The sequence below is a fragment of the Saccopteryx bilineata genome, chromosome 6 (assembly GCF_036850765.1).
Source record: "Saccopteryx bilineata isolate mSacBil1 chromosome 6, mSacBil1_pri_phased_curated, whole genome shotgun sequence".
Lineage (NCBI taxonomy): Eukaryota > Metazoa > Chordata > Mammalia > Chiroptera > Emballonuridae > Saccopteryx > Saccopteryx bilineata.
Window position 1 is genome coordinate 150,780,675 of NC_089495.1, and position 19,495 is coordinate 150,800,169.

Consider the following 19,495-nt stretch of genomic DNA (forward strand, 5'->3'; position numbering starts at 1 on the left):
GCCTTGATTACAGCCACAGCTGCTGTCTTGTTATGCTGTGGAAAAAGTTATGGAAATACATGTAATACAAAAAGTGACAGTTCCCCACACTCTGGCCCCAGGGGCAAGTTCTCAGCCTCCTACTGCAGTGGCTCTCGAGGCCCCGTGTCGTGGGCTTCAGGGCTGTACAAAGCCTGTATGGAATGCTTTGCTGCTGCCTTCCTCCTGCCCCAGCTGGCAGTCCTGGAGCCTGGGCCCTGCTAGGAGTAGGCGGACCGCCCCTGAGGAGGCCTGGCTTGCTTTCAGGGAAGTTGGGACTATGGCTGGGGGCTGGAGCACCTCAGAGGACTGGATTGGGACCCTAAATTTCCACCTCAGCCCCTGTGCTCACTGCCGCCTCCCACTGCCCCCTTCCCCGGAAGAGCACAGGTTATACCCTGCACCCCCCACTCACCCTGTGCTCCCCCTGGCAGGAGAACCTTATGCTCTCCATCCTGCCTAAGCACGTGGCCGACGAGATGCTAAAGGACATGAAGAAGGACGAGAGCCAGAAGGACCAGCAGCAGTTCAACACCATGTACATGTACCGGCACGAGAACGTCAGGTGCGCCGGCCTCGGGCTGGGCTCCAGGTGCAGGGTGGGTGGGGCTCTGTGGGGCCAGCCAAGGCCCACAGATCTGAGGTTGTCCCCCGCCCCGGGACTAGGAGCCAGGGGAGCCCCACTGCAGAGCAGCCTGGCTGAAGGAAAGCAGGGCTGAGATGTGCTTAGGCCGTGTGGTCCAGCCCTGTAGTTGTCCCAGCATCCCCCAGAGCTCGGAGGTTACGTCCGTGAGGCTGCCGGGCATTCAGGGCCAGCACTGAGGTCAGAGCCAGACTCCTGCTGCGAAGGGCACCTTCATTCTGGGGCAGGAGGGAGGCAGTGTGGGAGGGACCATACAGGGAAGTCCACAAGGATAAGCTGTGCCCGCGCCCCAAAGTCACCCTCAGAGCAACAGGGTCTCAGCCTTGGGGCTTGAGCAAGGACCTGCTTCCCCTGTGGTCCTGGCGGCTGGGGGCTGGCAGTGGCATCAGTGTGCGTCTGGCAGTGGCATCAGTGTGCGTCTGGCAGTGGCATCGGTGTGCGGCTGGCAGTGGCATCAGTGTGCGGCTGGCAGTGGCATCAGGTGTGCGTCTGGCAGTGGCATCAGGTGTGCGTCTGGCAGTGGCATCATTGTGCGGCTGCGCCTCACTGCCGGTGCCTCCCCCCCCCCCCCCCCACAGCATCCTCTTCGCGGACATCGTGGGCTTCACCCAGCTGTCTTCCACCTGCAGCGCTCAGGAGCTTGTGAAGCTGCTCAACGAGCTTTTCGCCCGTTTCGACAAGCTGGCGGCTGTGAGTACGCCCGGGCGGCCTGGCGCCATGGGCCCCTGCCGCTGGTCTCTCCTGTGCCGAGGGGGGAACCCATGGTCATGCCCGTGCCCTGCCCTTTCAGAAATACCACCAGCTGCGGATTAAGATCCTGGGCGACTGTTACTACTGCATCTGTGGCCTGCCTGACTACCGGGAGGACCACGCCGTCTGCTCCATCCTCATGGGGCTCGCCATGGTGGAGGCCATCTCGTACGTGGGGCGCCCCTGTGACGGAGGGGACGCCTGGACCCGTGGGAGAAGCAGGCTTCTGTGCAGATCTGTTGTGGTGGCCCAGACCCCCTTCAGACCTGTTCAGATGCAGAATGTGGGAGGTAGCGATGTCATGTGGGATGATTTGGCAGGTCCCCCAGTCCCCGGTTCCCACTCTGAGAAGGTGGGTTGTGACTTGTTTTCCTAACAGCTGAGGGGAACTGGGGGACGCTGCAGCCTCCGAGAGGGGCTTCTCCGCTTAGTCCGCACTGCTCTTTTCTCCTGGAAGTTGCCGTGGTAGTGACAGTCATGTACCACCTCACATTGCTGGCTCCTCCCTGGGCAGTCCCCATCTCTTCTCAGGGTGTTTCTTCTCCATGTCCCTCCAAGGCAGATTGCCTCAGGGATCACTGTGCCAGTCTCTCAGATTAGCAAGTCCTTGTACAGCAGAGAAGGGACTGCTGAGGTCACCAGGCGTATGGGGTGGCAGAGACAGGGTGGAACCCTGGCATCTGAGCCAGCCAGGGCCCTGCCTCACCTCCATGAGCCAGGAGGATGGGGAACTCCGCCCCCCTTGCTCTTCCCCATTGCGGCTCTAATCAGGTGGGCTTGCAGACCCCAGCTCACTGTGGTCTCGCCTGTCCCCTCAACGCCTCTGGTGGGTGTCCCCTCCAGTGCTGCCTGGAAACAAAGGGGCCTTTCCCCAGGGGCAGCGGCCCAGGATTACAGATCACCTCCACCCCTCACCCTTGGGCAGAGTTCCGAATTTGTGTTGTGTCTTCCCAGAGGTCTCAGCCAGGGAGCTTACCCTCCACACGTGCAGCCCTCAAGGGAAAGGGGCTGGGGGCAGTCACCCTGCATGCTTAGCTCACGGACAGGCAGAAAGCTGGGCACCCTTGGCCCAGAGGGCAGAAGCCTGTGTGGGATCCCTCCACAGGGCGAGGGGCTGCCGTCATGCTGCAGGCATGCTGGACCCTCCCCCTCTCTGTGTGTACCTGGCAGGTACGTGCGGGAGAAGACGAAGACTGGGGTGGACATGCGTGTGGGGGTGCACACGGGCACGGTGCTGGGGGGCGTCCTGGGCCAGAAGCGTTGGCAGTATGACGTGTGGTCGACTGATGTCACTGTGGCCAACAAGATGGAGGCTGGTGGCATCCCCGGGTGAGTGCGTGTTCCTCCCCAGTGGGCTGCTGTGAGGGTCCAGGGAGGGCACGTCCCACCTCTCCTGCAGGGCTATGGAGTGGCACTCCTCCGCAGGGTGCCCGCCTCCTTGGGCTGAGGTTGGCTGTGGCCTCACCTGCCCGGACCTCGGCAGCTGTCTGTCTGCTCATCCCCTGACCCGCTGGTGGGGCTGCCTGGGCTCTGACGTCAGCAGTCGCAGCTACCTTAGGCAGGACGCCCAGCCCCAAAAGGGCATTGTTACTGGTGACAGTCTGGAGGCAGCAGTCACGGTCTAGCCGCATGTCTGAGCTCTGTCACCGAATCGGCCAGGCCAGGACCTGCCCCTGGGGTGGACAGACTGAGGACACGTGAAACCTTCCCCACTGGGCTCGGAGCGCTCCTTTCGGGGCTGCCGCAAGTCTCCTCCTCAGTGGTGACTCCCCAGAAATGAGTCCATTGTCCCCTGAAAGCAGGTGTTGCAACCAAGGATCCTGAAAGGTGGGTAATAATCAAACCTTACGACTCTAGAATTCTGAGCAGACTTCTAAATTTCCTTTTCTCATTGATACTCTGAGCAGCCTGTGAGGGCAAAATTTTATTCCTGTCATGGGTTTAACACTGAGGCTGAGAGAGAGGGGCAGGTGCCACCCTGCCCCACAGGACTCCCTGTCTCTGCTCTGTATGGTCCTCCGTCCCACACGCCCCGACACGCTGGCCCGAGCAGCAGCTGTGTCCCTGGGCCCACTGTCCCCAGCAGCCGTCCCCGCCGTCCCCGGGGTCCCCGCTGAGGGTCTCCGCTGCGGCGCAGGCGCGTGCACATCTCCCAGAGCACCATGGACTGCCTGAAGGGGGAGTTCGACGTGGAGCCCGGCGATGGGGGCAGCCGCTGCGATTACCTTGAGGAGAAGGGCATTGAAACCTACCTCATCATTGCGTCCAGGCCAGAGGTGAAGAAGACTGCCACCCAGAATGGCCTCAATGGCTTGGTGAGACCCCGGCCCCACCTCGGGGACCAGGGGGATGGAGAGGAGGGGATAGAAGGAGGCTGCAGAGGGGTCAGCAGGACTTGAAGGTGGTGGAATGTGAGACGTGAGGTGCAGGCTGGTGTGGCAGTGACAGAGTCCCAGGGAGGTCACTAGAGGCCTCCTCTCAGAGGGCAGGCTGGTGTCTGGGGGGACGGTAGATGCCATTCATGGCAAGTCAGAAGTAAGGGGACTGCTATGACCTGTCACTGGGAGTGTGTAAGCAGTGCTCAGAGGAGCAGCCAGGTTGCTGTAACGGCCCTTGCCTGGAGGAAGCAGTGGAAGCCCCAGGGTGACATGGACGCCAGGGGAGAGAGCACAGGGCAGGTGTGGGTGGGACTGGTCATGGAGCAGAGGAGGACCGAGTCTGCTCTTCACCTCGGCCGCCTTCCCGTGCCCGGCCGGCTCTTCACTCCCTTGCTGCCTTCGTTCACTCCAAGAAGAAGCCCGATGTCCCACATTTATGCTAGTGTCTTAGTCATCAGTGAGGTTGGGCACACTGAGTGTGGTTGGTAGCCGGGTGATTATTTCCTGACGATTGCATGTTCATATCCACCCTTCCAGGGCTCCCCGTCTTTGGGTTCTAGGAGCTCTGTTTTTGAGTGAAACAAGCCCGTTGTTACATGACATTCGTCAGGTGTCCCTCCCCACCAGCACACTGGTGCATCGTCTCTGGGACCGTGGGCCGTGCTGCTGGCGGTGGTTCCGGTGGCTTCACCCTGGGGCTGCACATGTGCCTGGGGAAGGAGGTGGCCTGTCAAGGTCGTGAGCTCGTGTGGTTAGCATCACAGTTGTTTAGGAAGTCCCACTCAAGATGAACTCGGACGAGGCAATGTTCACAGATCCCCTAGCCTAGTCGCGGAGTCAGGAGTGACCACGTGGGAACTGTGTAGGGAGGGCCATGAGAGGAGTTAAGGCAGGGGTCGGGAACCTATGGCTCGCGAGCCAGATGTGGCTCTTTTGATGGCTGCATCTGGCTTGCAGACAAATCTTTAATAAAAAAAAATAGTAATGTTAAAAATGTAAAACATTCTCATGGGTTACAATTCATTCATTTCCTACCGCTCATGTTCATGGTTGCTGGTGGCTGGAGCCAATCACAGCTGTCCTCCGGGACAACACCAAATTTTTATTGGATAATGCGTAAAGTACACGGGTCGTATGGCTCTCACGGAATTACATTTTAAAATATGTGGCGTTCATGGCTCTCAGTGAAAAAGGTTCCCGACCTCTGAGTTAAGGAAAGTGATGACAGTGGCCTCTCTGGAAGTCACCTATCTGCGTGATTCCATTTTGCAGAACTCTCTCCCTGCGGGTCAGCTGAGTGAGGTGACGGGGAGGAGGGTGTGAGCAGACACCTCCCACCTCTGCCTACCTTGTCAGTCTCATCAGTCTCATCTGAGCTGCCATCTCCGACAGCTCCCAGACTGAGCTGGCCCCAGCCCGCTTCCCTGCACGCAGCCGCCAGCTGCTGGCAAACCTCCCGTGTGTATCACAGGTATCTCGGAGTCGGCCGGAGCAAAGCTGAGCCCCGACCCTCCCTCCACACGAGAACCGCTGTTCCTGTCTTCCTCCTGGTCCACTGCTCTGTCCCTTCAGCTGCTTCGTCTCTTCAGCTGCTCAGACTGAGAGCTCTGAAGACATCCTTGACCCTCCTCTTTACCATCCACAAGCGAGTCCTGTTTGCCCTTCTTTCAGGATAGAGCTCTGACCCCACACCTCACAGCCGCCAGCAGTCATCCCCATCTGTGCCACCATCATCGCATATAGGATCACTGCAGTAGTGTCCCAGCCAGTCACTCTGCTCTGTCCTTGCCCTCTATTTTCTTTCTCAACATAGCAGTCAGAGCAAAACTGCTAAAATGTTAGGTGAAACCGTGTTACTCCCCTGCTCAACCCTCTGTTGGTCCTTGTGTTGCTCAGAGGAACAGCCAAAGTGCTACAGAGGTCAGGAAGACCTGCCGGGTCAGGCCCTCACCGCCTGGCCCCCCTCCCTCCCTGCAACACTGGTCTCCAGGCTGTTGCTCGGATACTGCAGGTGCGCGCCTGTTCCAGGGCCTTCCAGGGCCTTTGCACCAGCCTCTCTCTCTTCCTCAGAGAGCTGCACGATTTGTTCCTTCAGATCTTTACTGAAATGTCATCTTCACGGTGACACCTCCACTGACCTGCTCTTTACAGTCACACTCCCCAACAGTCCCTGTGTTCCCTTGCTGACTTCTTCTTTCTCCAGAGCACTTTCTCTCTCCTTACATACTGTGACAACTTTCCTTGTTCTTTAACTGCCTTTCCTCTGTGGAATGTGAGCTCTCAAAGTCAGGACATTTTGTCTGTATCCCCAGGAGTTAGATCAGTTCCTGTCACAGTAGGCACTCATTTAACGCTTCTTGAATGAATGAATGATTTTTCTCTGTGATAGTATTTAACTTGAATCATGGGGGATATGGGTTTATGGGATACAGTATGCCGACTTTAGGAAGGCATTTGACAGGGCTCTCCATAAAAAAAGACCTCTGAATCACTATGTCATTCAGTTACTGTTATAGAAATAGGATTGGGAATAGTAGGGCAAGTTTTAAAGGTAGAAATTAATACTAGAAAATGACAGCATTTAAAATCTAATGTTCTAAAGGAGGAATTGGGTAGTGACATTTCTAAGTCTATAAGGCTTTTCACTCTAGTGAAGACGTTAGACTGCTGGTGGACGAACCACAGGACGGGTGGGCAGCGGGCGGTGCCTGGTGTCCCTGATGGCGGCTGCTTCCCACTGCAGGCCCTGCCCAATGGAGCACCAGCTTCATCAAAGCCCATCTCCCCTACCCTCATCGAGACCAAGGAGCCCAACGGGAGCCTTCACACCAGCGGGTCCACATCGGAGGAGCACGACGCCCAGGTAGTGGGCGGTCCAGCAGGCCAGGGTGGAGGCTGGGGTGGCAGGCAGGCAGGTATTGCTGAGGTGGTTCTGTGCTCAGAGTGGGAGAGCTGGCCCCTGGCCAGGCTCTGCTCCTTGTAGCAGTGTTACCCTGGCATGTCACCTGCCCCCAAGCCCCAGTCCTGGTCTCCTTGTCATTTCTGTGGGGTGGGGATGGGTGACAGTGGAAGTGGTGCTCACCTCAGAGCCTTGCCTGTCTCTGATATCCCCGAGTCTGCAGACAGGAAGTCAGTGAGGACACCCATGGAAAATCTTCTGGGGTCCAAGACTGTTTTGGAAGTGAGACTTCAGGGCTGAGCTCACCTCTCTGGCTAGGTCCAGACTGCCCAGTCCCATGCCCAGATGCAGGATTTCTAAAGGAATTAACATGCTGTGTCCCCAAGGACGGGATCTGTCATGGGAGAACGTCCAGAATCGGGCCAGTACTAAGCTTCCTGAGTGGGCACTGACTGGGGCAGCTGCTGAGATGGGGGTTGCCTTGCCATGGCTGCTGGGAGCTGGTGGGCAGCATGCCCTATGTCCCTGTGAGGGGGCCGCTGAGCTGACCGGCACCTTGAGACCAGGTGCTGGAGAAAAGAGGAGAAAGGGCAGAAAGGGGACTTTTTCTTGAGCCCACAATGTTCTGTTGCTGTTGCCTGCTGTGATTTTCTTGATGGAAAGTGGTCACACTAGATGTAACTCCCTCACAAGGACAGACTCTTAGCAGCCTGTGATTTCTCGTGTCCTCACAATTAGCCTGTGTCGCACTGCTCCAGGATGTGCCTCAGGGACAGAGATCTTGGGTGCTGGGACAGACCATCCGCTTCATTTTACAGAAGAAAATTGAGGCTGGAAAACTGAATTGTGTGGGGTCGAACTGTCAACCAGTGGCCCCTGAGCTTGAGGATAGGGTGTCCTGGTTCTGGCTCCCAGGAGCACACTGGGCCCTGCAGACAGCTCTGACGTGCCAGCATGTGCCCAGTCTCGATTCTTACTTGTAGTAATGGCCACATAATGACTGGATTCGTTGTTTTGGAGTTGATGCTTTTTCTTTGTGACTGTGAATAAAAATGGCAGTGGGTACCCAACCCCACCAGCCCACTGGAGACAAGGACGTCCCCTTCTGGCCCATTACTTCCTCTCCAAAACGAACCAGATGTGATCTCCTTTAAGAGCTCCATTAAGTCCTAGGCTTGGGGGTTACTTGTATCTCCGAAGATGCTGATTGATGTGCGTGGCTGTGACACCCCATCCTCGTAGCAGGCTGTGCCGTGACTGCACTGGCCAGCAGTGGTCTCAAATCTCAGGTCTCCAGCAGGAGCCAGTGACCGCTCCCCTACAAGCCTGTTAGTGGGTGACCACTGCAGAGTTCCTGTTAGAGGCCACAGGGCCTGGTGTCCCAGGGAAACCAGAAAGGACCGTGGCCCTTGGTCCAGACCCAAGTGCCCTGGGGACACTCTCCTGGGAAGTGGTTTCTAGAGCCAAGGGGTTAGACCCCAAGAGCGTGGCACCCCCACATCTTTCTCCAAGCCCCTCCACCTGCCCCCCAACTCTGTCACACTGCCCTGTAGGTGGACAACCCCTCCTTCCCCAACCCTCGCCGGAGGCTGTGCCTGCAGGACCTGGCTGACCGGGTGGTGGACGCCTCCGAGGATGAGCACGAGCTCAACCAGCTTCTCAACGAGGCCCTGCTCGAGCGGGAGTCCGCCCAGGTGTAAGTGGTCCGCACCGCTCTCATCAGGCCCTGGCTCGGCTTCGGGACGTTAGTCGTCTTAACGGTGGCCGAGGCAGATGTGCCATTCCTGTGTCACGGGGCTTGTTTCTGCCGTAGCGTGAAGAAGAGAAACACCTTCCTGCTGTCGATGCGGTTCATGGACCCCGAGATGGAAACCCGCTACTCGGTGGAGAAGGAGAAGCAGAGCGGGGCCGCCTTCAGCTGCTCCTGCGTTGTTCTGCTCTGCACAGCCCTGGTCGAGATCCTTGTGGACCCCTGGTGAGGACACAGCTGCCGGAGCCCAGCGGCTGGAGGGCGGCAGGCTGTGAGCTTCCTAGGTCAGAGGTGTGGGTGCTGGGGTGCCCCAGCTGGAGCCTGATGTCGGGTACAGACCCTCTTTGTTTCTTGTCTCCCCCTGGAACAGCGCCAACTGACCTCAGGCCAGGGAATAACAGGACCCCATCCTTCTCTCTGCCCTCCGGGCTCTGTAATAGCACTAGCATCAAAATGGGGAACAGATCAGGGCTGAGGAGGCTGAGGGACAGGGATCCACAGGGTGGGAGACCTTGGCCAGCTGGGCCTGAGTGGCTCTGGGGTACGGAGACAGGCTGGGGACTTCAGCTTCAGTCACAGAGGCCGCTGTGCTTCTTTCCTGGTTCATCTTCGTGAAGACAGATTGTAGACGCAGGGCACAGACTGAAGGCTCTAACACAGCACAGGTCCTCGGGGCAGGGTGGGGCTCTGGGCAGCTAGTCTCCTGTCCCTGCCCGCCAGTCAGCAGTGCCCCTGCATCTAGGAGGGGCCGCTGTGGAGCTGCTCTAGCACTGAGTCTGGGGGACTCTGAAGAGCCTTGGACTCAGTCATAAGGTCCTGGGTTCTGAACACACTTCACTGTTATATGGCCATACATGGGTCACTGAAGGTTCCTGGAGCGTCAGTTCACTCATCTGTAGAGCCAGAGCTGCTGCTGCAGCTGCTAACCTGAGGATACCGGTACCAGCCCTAGAGAACTCTCAGGGTGAAGGTCAAATTCACTCATTCACTTCATAAGTATCGTATTTCCCCGTGTGTATGACAGACAACTCTGTGTATAAGACACACCTTAATTTGGGGGCCTGAAATTTGAAAAAAAGGTACTACATAAAGTTATTGAACTCAAGTTTTATTCATCATAAAATTCATACAACTTCTCATCACTGTCAAAACTCCCAACCATTAGCTTGTCCTCATCTGTGTCTGATGACGGATCACTGTCTTCAATGAGTGTAAAAACAAGTGCAAAAAAACGGAAAATGCAAGTAAAAAAATCTGCAACTACTGTATAAGCAGCACTCAGTTTTTAGACTCCAAATTTTTTGAAAATAGTGTGTCTTATCCATGGGGAAGTACGGTACTTCCTGTCTAGTTTGTGCCTGGGGCTAAGGTTTCAGGATGTAGCAGTAAACATAAAAACTCCTGCCCCAGTGGAACTTAGGTTCTGGAAGGGGAAGATAAATAAGCAGTCAGAGGGCCCCTGCAGACAGGGATAAAAGTCAATGAGGAAGGCACTGGGGCTGCCCACCAGAGCTGGGTTTGGGGTGTTTGCACCTTTATAGGATACTCCGAGCAGGCCTCACTGACAGCATTTCAGGGAAGAGCTAACGGAGGGGGTAAGAGGTGACTGAGAATCAGGCACTGAATTAGCAACACAGAGGTTTGCAGGGCTCTTGGCAAGAACACTACGGAGAGTGGAACCACAGGGGAGTGGGTGTGAGGAAGGGATTTGGCGACAGTGTGTCGGAGTTCATAAGATAAAGTGGATGTGGAAGGGCCCTGTCCACTATAAAACCTGAGCAGCTCTGGGCAGGGAAGGAGCTGTTCTTCCTCCCTCCTACCACAGCTACATGGTGGCACGCACATTTCTGAGAACCCCTTCCAGTGTGTCTACTGAGCTCTGCCCGGGGCGTCTGCAAGTCTGCCCTCCTCTGGGCAATGTCCCGGCCAGCAGTTACAGCTGGGGAGGATTGCAGGTCCCTAGGCCCTGCGCCCAGCTGGCAGGCCCCTGGCATCACACAGAACTTTTCAGGTACAGGCTTGTGCCCTACCTCCAGGGCCTGCCTTCTGTCCCCTTTCCCTTTCTCTCCTGGCCCCTCACCCATCTCACCGCTCCGTCTGGTCCCCTCTCTCATTGCCTTCTCCTTGTTACAGGCTAATGACAAACTACGTGACTTTTGTGGTGGGGGAGCTTCTGTTGCTGGTCCTGACGATCTGCTCGCTGGCCGCCATCTTCCCCCGGGTAAGAAGCACCCTCGCTTTGGCCCAGTGGCCCTCCAGAAGTGAGTCACTCCGGGAATCGCGGGTGCTGGCGGAATTGTGCATCCTCTCAGATCCTTACAGATAGATGGCAGGTCTTCGGTTAGGACAGTTCAAGATCACCCATTCATTCAGGTATTCCGCATTGGTCACTCATAGACACTTAGACCGGCTCCTGGGAGCTCGGACACTGGAGTATGTGTGGGTAAGCTGGGGTCCAGTGAGATGGACCGTGTGTGGGGGCATCTGCAAGGGCTCTGAAACTCGGATAAAAGGATTGAGACTTACGATACTTCTGTAAGCACTGGGGAGCCATGCAGTTTTTGATCAGAATGACTAGGCAGAAGTAGTATTTTAGGAAAATTAATGCGGCTGGTGGCATGCCAGGTAATGGAGGATTGAGGTACACTGACTTGGGAAAGGCAGGGATAGCCAGGCAAAGATGGCTGGCCCTCAGAATTTTTCCATCTTGGCCTTGTCACTTGGAGATAAGGAGTGGGCTACTGCTGGCTGGTGCTGCCCACTGCCTCCTGGGCTGGACCCTGTGTCTCCTGTGGAAAGAGTTCTGCTGTCCAGAAGCTGTGCTGTTTCATAAATATGTCACGCGGAGTGATGCACGGCACCAGGATTTCCCTGCTCCCTTCTCCGCTCTGCCGAGTTCTGGTTGACTCGCCTGTAAAGCGCTACTAACTGGGCTCCTGGGAAGTGTGGGAGCACCCAGAGTTGTTAGCAGTCATGTTTACAGAAGAAAAGGCTCATGTCCCTTGAAATTCCATTCCTTCTAGGCCTTTCCTAAGAAGCTTGTGGCCTTCTCAACGTGGATTGACCAGACACGCTGGGCCAGGAACACCTGGGCCATGTTAGCCATCTTTATTCTGGTTATGGCAAATGTCGTGGATATGGTGAGTTCCTGCTGTCCTTGCTGAAGGGGCACTGTCACTCTTAGTGGAAAAAGACCTCCATATTGGCCGGCATGGGCAGCTTGTCAGACCATTCCTCCACCACGAGACGCAGGTTTGGAGTGGTATTAGGTTGCTACACAGATCACCTGGCCAAACAAAGGGGTCTTCTCCTCAGGAAACCTCTGGGACGGACTTCTTTCCCCAGTTCCTTGCTCCCCCAGAGTTCAGAACCGTTAGGTGCTTTACATACGGCTCAATTTTTATTTAAAATTTTTTTCAAACTCAGTTTACAGTTATCTTTAATCTTTATAACAATCCCAAGAGGCCAGTATTATTAGCTCTAGTTTCATATGAAGAACCTAATGTTCAGAGAGGTTAAGTCACTTGTTTTAAGTCACACAGTCAATAAGTGACAGGAACTGAAGCAGGTCTAAATCCCACTCGTGTTTTCTGTCTCCATATCTCACTGCTCAAGGGGTAGAATACTTGAAATAGTCTGCACATTTTAAGTATTTCCTACAGTGTGGCTAGTGTCAGGTCTCCATCAGGAGCAAGGGAGGTAAACCTCTTTCCCTAAAGCAGGGGTTGGGAACCTATGGCTTGTGAGCCAGATGTGGCTCTTGTGATGGCTGCATCTGGCTCGCAGACAAATCTTTAATAAAGAAGTTAAAAATATAAAACATTCTCATGTATTACAATCCATTCATTTCCTACCACTCATGTTCATGGTTGCGGGTGGCTGGAGCCCATCACAGCTGTCTTCTGGGACAACAACAAATTTTTATTGGATAATGCGTAGTCCATGGGTCGTTGTATGGCTCTCGTGGAATTATATATTAAAATATGTGGCATTCATGGCTCTCTCAGCCAAAAATATTCCCAACCCCTGCCCTAAAGGAACAGTCCCATTGGCCTTCGTCCGTGTGAACATGGCCAGACCTTCCCAGAGCTGGGTCACTGGGAAGCAGCTGCACGGAGCCCAGATGGCTAGAGGTTGACCAAATCCTCTTCTCCACTGTCCTTAATTTGTAGAGAAGCTGCAGGTCTCATGAGGGAGTGGTGTGCTTCCTTGGGCTGAGGGGGAGCAGTTGGAAGCTGAGATCTGTTGCTTCAGAGCCACCGATTTTAGAGTATGGGGTGCTGGGACCTGTCGTTAATACTCTAGTCAGTTGTCACAGCTCCCACCAATTTTGGTAGTAGTATAGATACTTAAAAACAAAGTCCTTTTTTTTCAAATATAACCACACTTGCTTTTTCTTTAACAATTTAAGCACAGGATAAAACCCAGCATGGAGACTTTTTGTGGCAGCAGTAGGTGACACATTTCTGGGGTCAGTTGATCAAAACTCGAACGGGAATGGAGTTAGGAGCTCCAGAACCTGACATGCTTCTGGGTTGCACGGTGCCCGCAGGGCAGGGAAGCAGAGCCCTGCGCCCTTTGCATGTTAGAGCACAGCCGAAGGCTGGTGCTCGGATCCGGGACCACCGTTTAACAAGGTCATGGGCACTGTGCAGGATCCTTGGGGATCCTGGGTTGCACGGTGCCCGCAGTGCAGGGAAGCAGAGCCCTGCGCCCTTTGCATGTTAGAGCACAGCCGAAGGCTGGTGCTCGGATCCGGGACCACCGTTTAACAAGGTAATGGGCACTGTGCAGGATCCCTGGGGATCCTGGTGCTGGTGGAGGGCGAAGAGCCAGGGAGGTATGAAAACTTCCCACATGCTAGAATCCCGTGCTGAGAACTCCCAGAGCCAGCCAAGCCGCAGTGGGAGACAGTTATGAAAAGCAGGTTTGATTGTTTATGGATGCACTTTCTCCTGACCACACCTGCCTCAGTGGGAGCAGGCGTGGCCAGTTGGCCCGCCCCGTGGCTCCTCTCTAAAGTGCAGTGTGCACAAGAGCATGTTGGATTTGAAGCCTGAAGACTGGACTCCTAACTGGCTTGACCACATACTAATGGGTGCATTGGGCCAGTCCGGCCTCTCGGAGTTTTCTCCACAGGATGGCGACACTAAAAGCACTCAGGGAATTTTTGTGAGCATCGAAAGGGATGATGGTCAACCTCAGAGTAGGAATTACATTTGGATCACTGTTCCTTGGTACATTTTCCCATCCTTCTCGGTGTTCCTGGGGGAGCCGCCGGAGGTGGCAGCTGAATGCACACTGCCGTGACAGCCTTCTGAGCAGTGTCTGCTGTGCTCTTGACCCTGTGTTCTCCCCCCGGTCCTGGCCTCCAGCTGAGCTGCCTCCAGTACTACATGGGGCCCAGCAATGGTACTGCAGGGCTGAAGACGGAGGACGGCTGCGTGGGGAACCCCAAGTATTACAGCTACATGGCCGTGCTGTCCCTCATCGCCACCATCATGCTGGTGCAGGTCAGCCACATGGTGAAGCTCACACTCATGCTGCTCATCACGGGCACGGTGGCTGTCATCAACATCTATGTCTGGTGCCCCATCTTTGACGAATATGACCGCAGACGTCTCCAGGGACATAATAAGTAAGATGGAACTTGTTTGGGAATCGACTCTCTCCTTTCCACCCACCAAGTCCCCATTTCAAAGCCATGGATCTGCCTGGGGGTGTGGGAATCAGGGTTCATGGCTGCTCACAGGTGTGCTGACTGGCTGTGAACTGGGATAGTGTGTCCCATTCTTGAGGAGTGGAAGCTCTGGGTTGCCTGTGTTCAGCTGGGTCCCAGCCTCCTGTATCCACATGGGGCCTGAGTGTGCTATTGTCCCACAGCTTTCCTGTGGTCGCCTTAGAGAAGATGCAGATACTCTCCACCCCTGGGCTCAATGGCACCGACAGGTAAGGTCACCGTTTCCCCTGCTGGTCTGCATGTCACATTCGGCCCCTTTCCTCTGGAGATGGAATACGACAGGCCAGAGCTCCAGTACCTCACCCTTCCAAAGGCATGTGACAGGGATGTTCAGTAGAGAAGTCAGCGTTTATTTTTGCGGAAGGGCTGGGGCAGAGGTAGAGTGATTTTGGTGTGGACCTGCTCACCCCGAGTCAGTAAAGCTTGGAGAGCAGCAGAGTAGGGTTAGAGAGGGGAGAAGAGGCTAGGAGGAGGAAGGGAAGGGGAGATGTCAGATGGGCGGTGCTGCATTGGGCTGGCAGGCAGGACATCGCAGAACAAAGAGAACAGAACCCAGAACAGAAAACCTGAGCGCTCAATCAGCTGCAGTAATTCTCTGTGGGGCTGCAGGCAGCCCCGTTTTCCCGAGTCGGTTCCATCTCTGAAGAGGATAGTGGGCCTAGTGCCATAAGGCCCTGTCCAGCTCTGAAGTTTTGGAGTTCTATGATTCAGTGACTTGACTAGAATCAAATAAGTTTTAATAACAAAAGGTTAACAGAAAATGGGTAAAAGACTTGAATAGGCTTTCACAAAAGAAACCTCAATCTAAATGGCCACTAACAAATGAAAGGCGTTTAAGTGATCAGGAAATCCAAGTTAAGACCACAAGACAAGACTGCTGCACATCTACCAGTTTGGCAAGAATTGTGTGAGTTTGGTAATATCAGTACAATGGTAACTCATATACACCCCTAATCTGAGCATAAATTGGTACAACTACTTTAGAAAACCATTTGGAATTACTTAAAATAGACCCATGATCCAGCAATTCCACTGCTAACCCACACACCTCAGAAAAATCCATGTGTGTGTATATATGTCTCAGATGTGTGTATAATTCATGATAGCCACACATAACGTACAAACATCCAGAACAAAACAATCCAAGTTACATAAACAGTGACTGGGTATATAAATTGTGGTATATTCATGCAATCCTATACTGTAATGAAAATACGCTCCACGCAAAAATCCCGTCACTGTGATGGTAGTGTCGTTTCTCCAAATTCCTACATGGCTGCAGCTACTTCTGGGATCAGTCAGGGGTACAGTGTTTATTAAACATGGGGAGCAGCCCTGATGTGGACTCCAAGCGCAGCGAGGTTGGTTGGCTTTCAGGAGCCCAGTGAGAATCTGGACTTGATGTGAAGGCACTTAGGAGCTGGGCAGTCTCTGGGCCTAGGGGACAGGACAGAGCACGCCCAGTTGGAATCACACACCCGTCACGAGGGCAGCGCAGTGCGCTCTCAGCCGGTGTCTCTGTCCTGCAGACTGCGCCTGGTGCCCTCGAAGTACTCGATGACAGCGATGATCTTCATTATGGTGCTGAGCTTCTACTACTTCTCCCGCCACGTGAGTGCCCGCACGCCTCTTCTCTCCTCTCACCACCTGTCAGGGCCTCCTAAGGAGCAGGCCCAGGGTCTGAGAACCCGAGCTCCTGAGGAAGGCTGGTCTCCTTTACCCAAAAGGACACGTGATCCTGTCAGGCCACCACCTTCTCCACTTTCCACACTGACCATGGAGCAAGAAGAGAAAGGGAAAGAAGCTGATGAGGTTTTTGGTTAAAAGGAAGACTAGGCAGGGAGGGCAGGGAAGTGCCCATGCAAAAACTCCCAGTTCCGTGTTAGCTCAGGGACACCCAGTGGTTTGCCAGGGAAAGGACAGCCTTTGTAAGACACTCCTTGGCCAGATGGGACTGTGGCAAAGAAATGGGTCAGCTCCCTGGGCTGGGAGCTCCCCAGTGCCACCGCCATCCATGAGTCAGACCTGTAGCAACAGTGTGGTCTCAGGAGGCTCACATGTCCAGAGGCCGCTCTGCTTTGCACTGTAACCATAGAATGGGACCCCACAGGCTGTGGGCGGACTGTCTGATTGGGGTTGAGCCTTCTGGGTCATTTTGCTCTTGCCATGCAGCCACCTTCATCTCAGTTCCTCCACGTGGAAGCCCTCCATTCAGGTTCCCACTTTTCATCTGCCCATCGAACAACCATCTTAGAGCGTGCACCCTGCTGTGTCTGTAGGTGGAGAAACTGGCACGGACCCTGTTCTTGTGGAAGATTGAGGTGCATGACCAGAAGGAACGTGTCTACGAGATGCGACGCTGGAATGAGGCCTTGGTCACCAACATGTTGCCTGAGCACGTGGCACGGCATTTCCTGGGCTCCAAGAAGAGAGATGAGGTCAGGGGTGGCCTCAGGCTGTGGCCTGAAGCCATGAGGCTGTGTCTGCATCTGGCTTTCTGCCAGAGAGCACCTCTTACCCCAGGTCTTCTCATGACATGTGGGGCCTGCTACAGTCTTGTTTCTGGGGACACATCTCGGGGAAGCCCCAGGTGTGAAGACAAAGCCTTGGCTGGAGGCTTTGTCAGCTGATCTGAAACAGAACGCTGCTTGTGTCTCACCTCCCAATGCCACTTGCCCCTTCCCGAACACTAGGGCTCCTCCAGGACCTGAGAAACTGTTTAGTCAGAGGGGTGATGAGAGCAGTTTTCTAATTCAAAGTTGGGATAATCTGGGAGCTGTGTGCTCACAAAGCTGAGTGTACCTGTTGTGTGGAAGACACATTCCTTTCTGTGGCACAGTTTTACCTGTTTCTCTGAATACTTTTGGCCCTCCCTCTTTAGGAACTGTATAGCCAGTCTTACGACGAGATTGGAGTCATGTTCGCCTCCCTGCCCAACTTCGCTGACTTCTACACAGAGGAGAGCATCAACAATGGCGGCATCGAGTGTCTGCGCTTCCTCAATGAGATCATCTCAGATTTTGACTCTGTGAGTGCCTGTCCTGCCCCTTCCTCCTGCCACAAAGCCAGCTCATCTAAATTGTACCTCAGGACAGGCTGCAGAAGTCAGAGAGAAGCTGGGGTATACTAGCTGGCTACCTTGTCCCATCCATGCCCCTCCCTGTAACGGCGGCACTTCTGCAGCCCTGTGGGAGACGGGCTGGGAAATCACCTACACAGCTGTAGGGTCAAGACTGGCTAAGACCTGAGGCCCCTTAGATTCCCCTGCCGTCAAATTCAGATGCATTAAGCTTATCAGGTAACTTTTACATACATGGTCGACCATCCAGGAGACTGGCAGTTTTATCCCAAAGTTAGGTTGTAGAAACTGAAGCTCAGAAAATCAGGGAGTTTGCCCATGATCACATGGCAGGCAGATGGCAGAATAAGGCTTTCCCAGGAAAGCATCTTTGTTCTGTGGGATCCTTGTAAACAGGCAAATCTGTCATGTAGGTGGCTCATTCACTGCAGTTGTCTGATGACAGTTTACTCTTCCTCAACACTGACCTTAGCTTCTCGACAACCCCAAGTTCCGGGTCATCACCAAGATAAAAACCATTGGCAGTACCTACATGGCAGCTTCAGGAGTCACCCCAGATGTCAACACCAATGGCTTTACCAGCTCCAACAAGGTACCCACCACCTCAGTGGCTAGAGAGGAGATGAGGCTCTGCCTCCTGAGGCGAAGGAGAGGCAACCCATGCCTAACACGTGGGAAACCAGATGGGAGAGAGTAGCTGACCCTGAGCACTGCTCTACAAGGGCCCTGTGCACTAGTGTGGATGCACACCACTAGGACTGAGCAACTTATGTTCAAGTCGGGCTTACTGAGAAAGTGGAATGAGCAGAGAGAACAGAACGCACACAGCAGCCCACTTTTGTCCCATGGCTAGGGCAGGCATGAGAAGCTGTGTGTAACTGTGGCCATGCCCTTCTATTTTCATAAGGACTGAGCAGCATGAACCATCTACACAAGTACAGCAAAGTGAAAATGGAGAGATTGGGGAGGTGGTTTTATTAGAAAAGGGGCTTCTGCAGAGCCCACTGGCTGACATCAGCCTATTTTGTTACATCAGACCAGTGGGGCCAGCTACATATAGCTACGAAAAGGGGAGGAAATGAGCTGTGGGGGCCAGCCTCAAGGGCTCTTAAAACATTATCACCCTATTTTATTTTACCTTACATCACCATCTCCATTTTGTGGGCGAAGTTAAAGAAACATACCCTCAAGCACCTATCATCTAATTGAGGAATCAAAACAAGGACAACTATCCCAAGTTTGAAGACCAGGGTCAGACAAGGTGATAAGGCGTGACTTCTGAGCAGATACTTGGCAGACAGGGGGTGAATGGCTGGGTAAGATCTGCCTCACTCACCGCTATTGCTAAATCTCTTACAATGACAGTGGTGCTAAAGGCGGCGCTGAGTCCTTTGTGGAAGCAGGTGGAGGGGCCTACAGCCAGCAGGCAGAGAGACTAAGCTCAGAATGTGGAGGGAGGGAAGTGAACAGGCCGCCGTGGCCATGGCCCGGCTGGTGCCTGGCTCTCATGCTGCTCTTATGCAGGAGAGGTCGGACATGGAGCGCTGGCAGCACCTGGCTGACCTGGCCGACTTTGCACTGGCCATGAAGGACACGCTCACAAACATCAACAATCAGTCCTTCAACAACTTCATGCTGCGCATCGGTAAGCCTCCGGGCTCCCGAAGGGACTGGGAGCGTGCTAGAAACGACCCCTTCGCACCGACTCAGCCAGCACATTGGGGGTAGCAGACAATATTCCAAGCACACGGTGAAAGAGTGTTTTATATTTGGGGGGTCAGGTGGTGAATTCTGTAAGAGAGGAGTTGGTAGCTTCTGAGAGGTTTGGTGTGTGGCTGTGCTGAACTCGGCGCCTCTACCCTAGGCATGAACAAAGGAGGGGTCCTGGCTGGGGTCATTGGAGCCCGGAAACCACACTATGACATCTGGGGCAATACCGTCAACGTAGCCAGCAGGATGGAGTCCACAGGGGTCATGGGCAACATTCAGGTCTGTCTAGCAGCTGAGCTGAACCTGTGCTCAGATGCAGGGAGCCGGGGACAAAATGGGAGGAGCGTGTTCTGCCGTGCACGGGCTCCTTGTCGTTGGCCCAGAGCACTAAGGCGGCAGTGCTGAGTGGGCAGGCGTGGGCAGCACGCCTCCACAGCTAGCGGCAGCAGGAGAGAGTACTTAAGCCCCCTGTGCCAAACTTCGGTATGAGTTCTGGGTAATAAGATCTACGTCTTGGTGGGAACTTCC

The 19,495-nt window shown here is 54.5% G+C and overlaps 1 protein-coding gene across 3 annotated transcripts in view; it reads left to right on the top strand.

The window, feature by feature from the left end:
* Window positions 1-19,495, top strand: part of ADCY3 (adenylate cyclase 3) — a 60,409-nt gene that overhangs the window by 40,453 nt on the left and 461 nt on the right. The window contains exons 4-21 of one of the 3 annotated variants that reach the window (XM_066237476.1): window positions 453-583; window positions 1,240-1,351; window positions 1,452-1,579; window positions 2,582-2,740; window positions 3,681-3,726; window positions 6,533-6,652; window positions 8,242-8,384; window positions 8,502-8,663; window positions 10,572-10,659; window positions 11,462-11,578; window positions 13,814-14,076; window positions 14,322-14,387; window positions 15,708-15,789; window positions 16,458-16,616; window positions 17,060-17,206; window positions 17,730-17,849; window positions 18,782-18,902; window positions 19,122-19,246. In XM_066237476.1, the coding sequence (XP_066093573.1) occupies window positions 453-583; window positions 1,240-1,351; window positions 1,452-1,579; window positions 2,582-2,740; window positions 3,681-3,726; window positions 6,533-6,652; window positions 8,242-8,384; window positions 8,502-8,663; window positions 10,572-10,659; window positions 11,462-11,578; window positions 13,814-14,076; window positions 14,322-14,387; window positions 15,708-15,789; window positions 16,458-16,616; window positions 17,060-17,206; window positions 17,730-17,849; window positions 18,782-18,902; window positions 19,122-19,246 (2,289 nt within the window). Of the gene's footprint in view, window positions 1-452; window positions 584-1,239; window positions 1,352-1,451; window positions 1,580-2,581; window positions 2,741-3,548; window positions 3,727-6,532; window positions 6,653-8,241; window positions 8,385-8,501; window positions 8,664-10,571; window positions 10,660-11,461; window positions 11,579-13,813; window positions 14,077-14,321; window positions 14,388-15,707; window positions 15,790-16,457; window positions 16,617-17,059; window positions 17,207-17,729; window positions 17,850-18,781; window positions 18,903-19,121; window positions 19,247-19,495 lie in introns of all 3 variants that reach the window. The other 2 variants (XM_066237474.1, XM_066237475.1) reach the window with 2 other exon arrangements.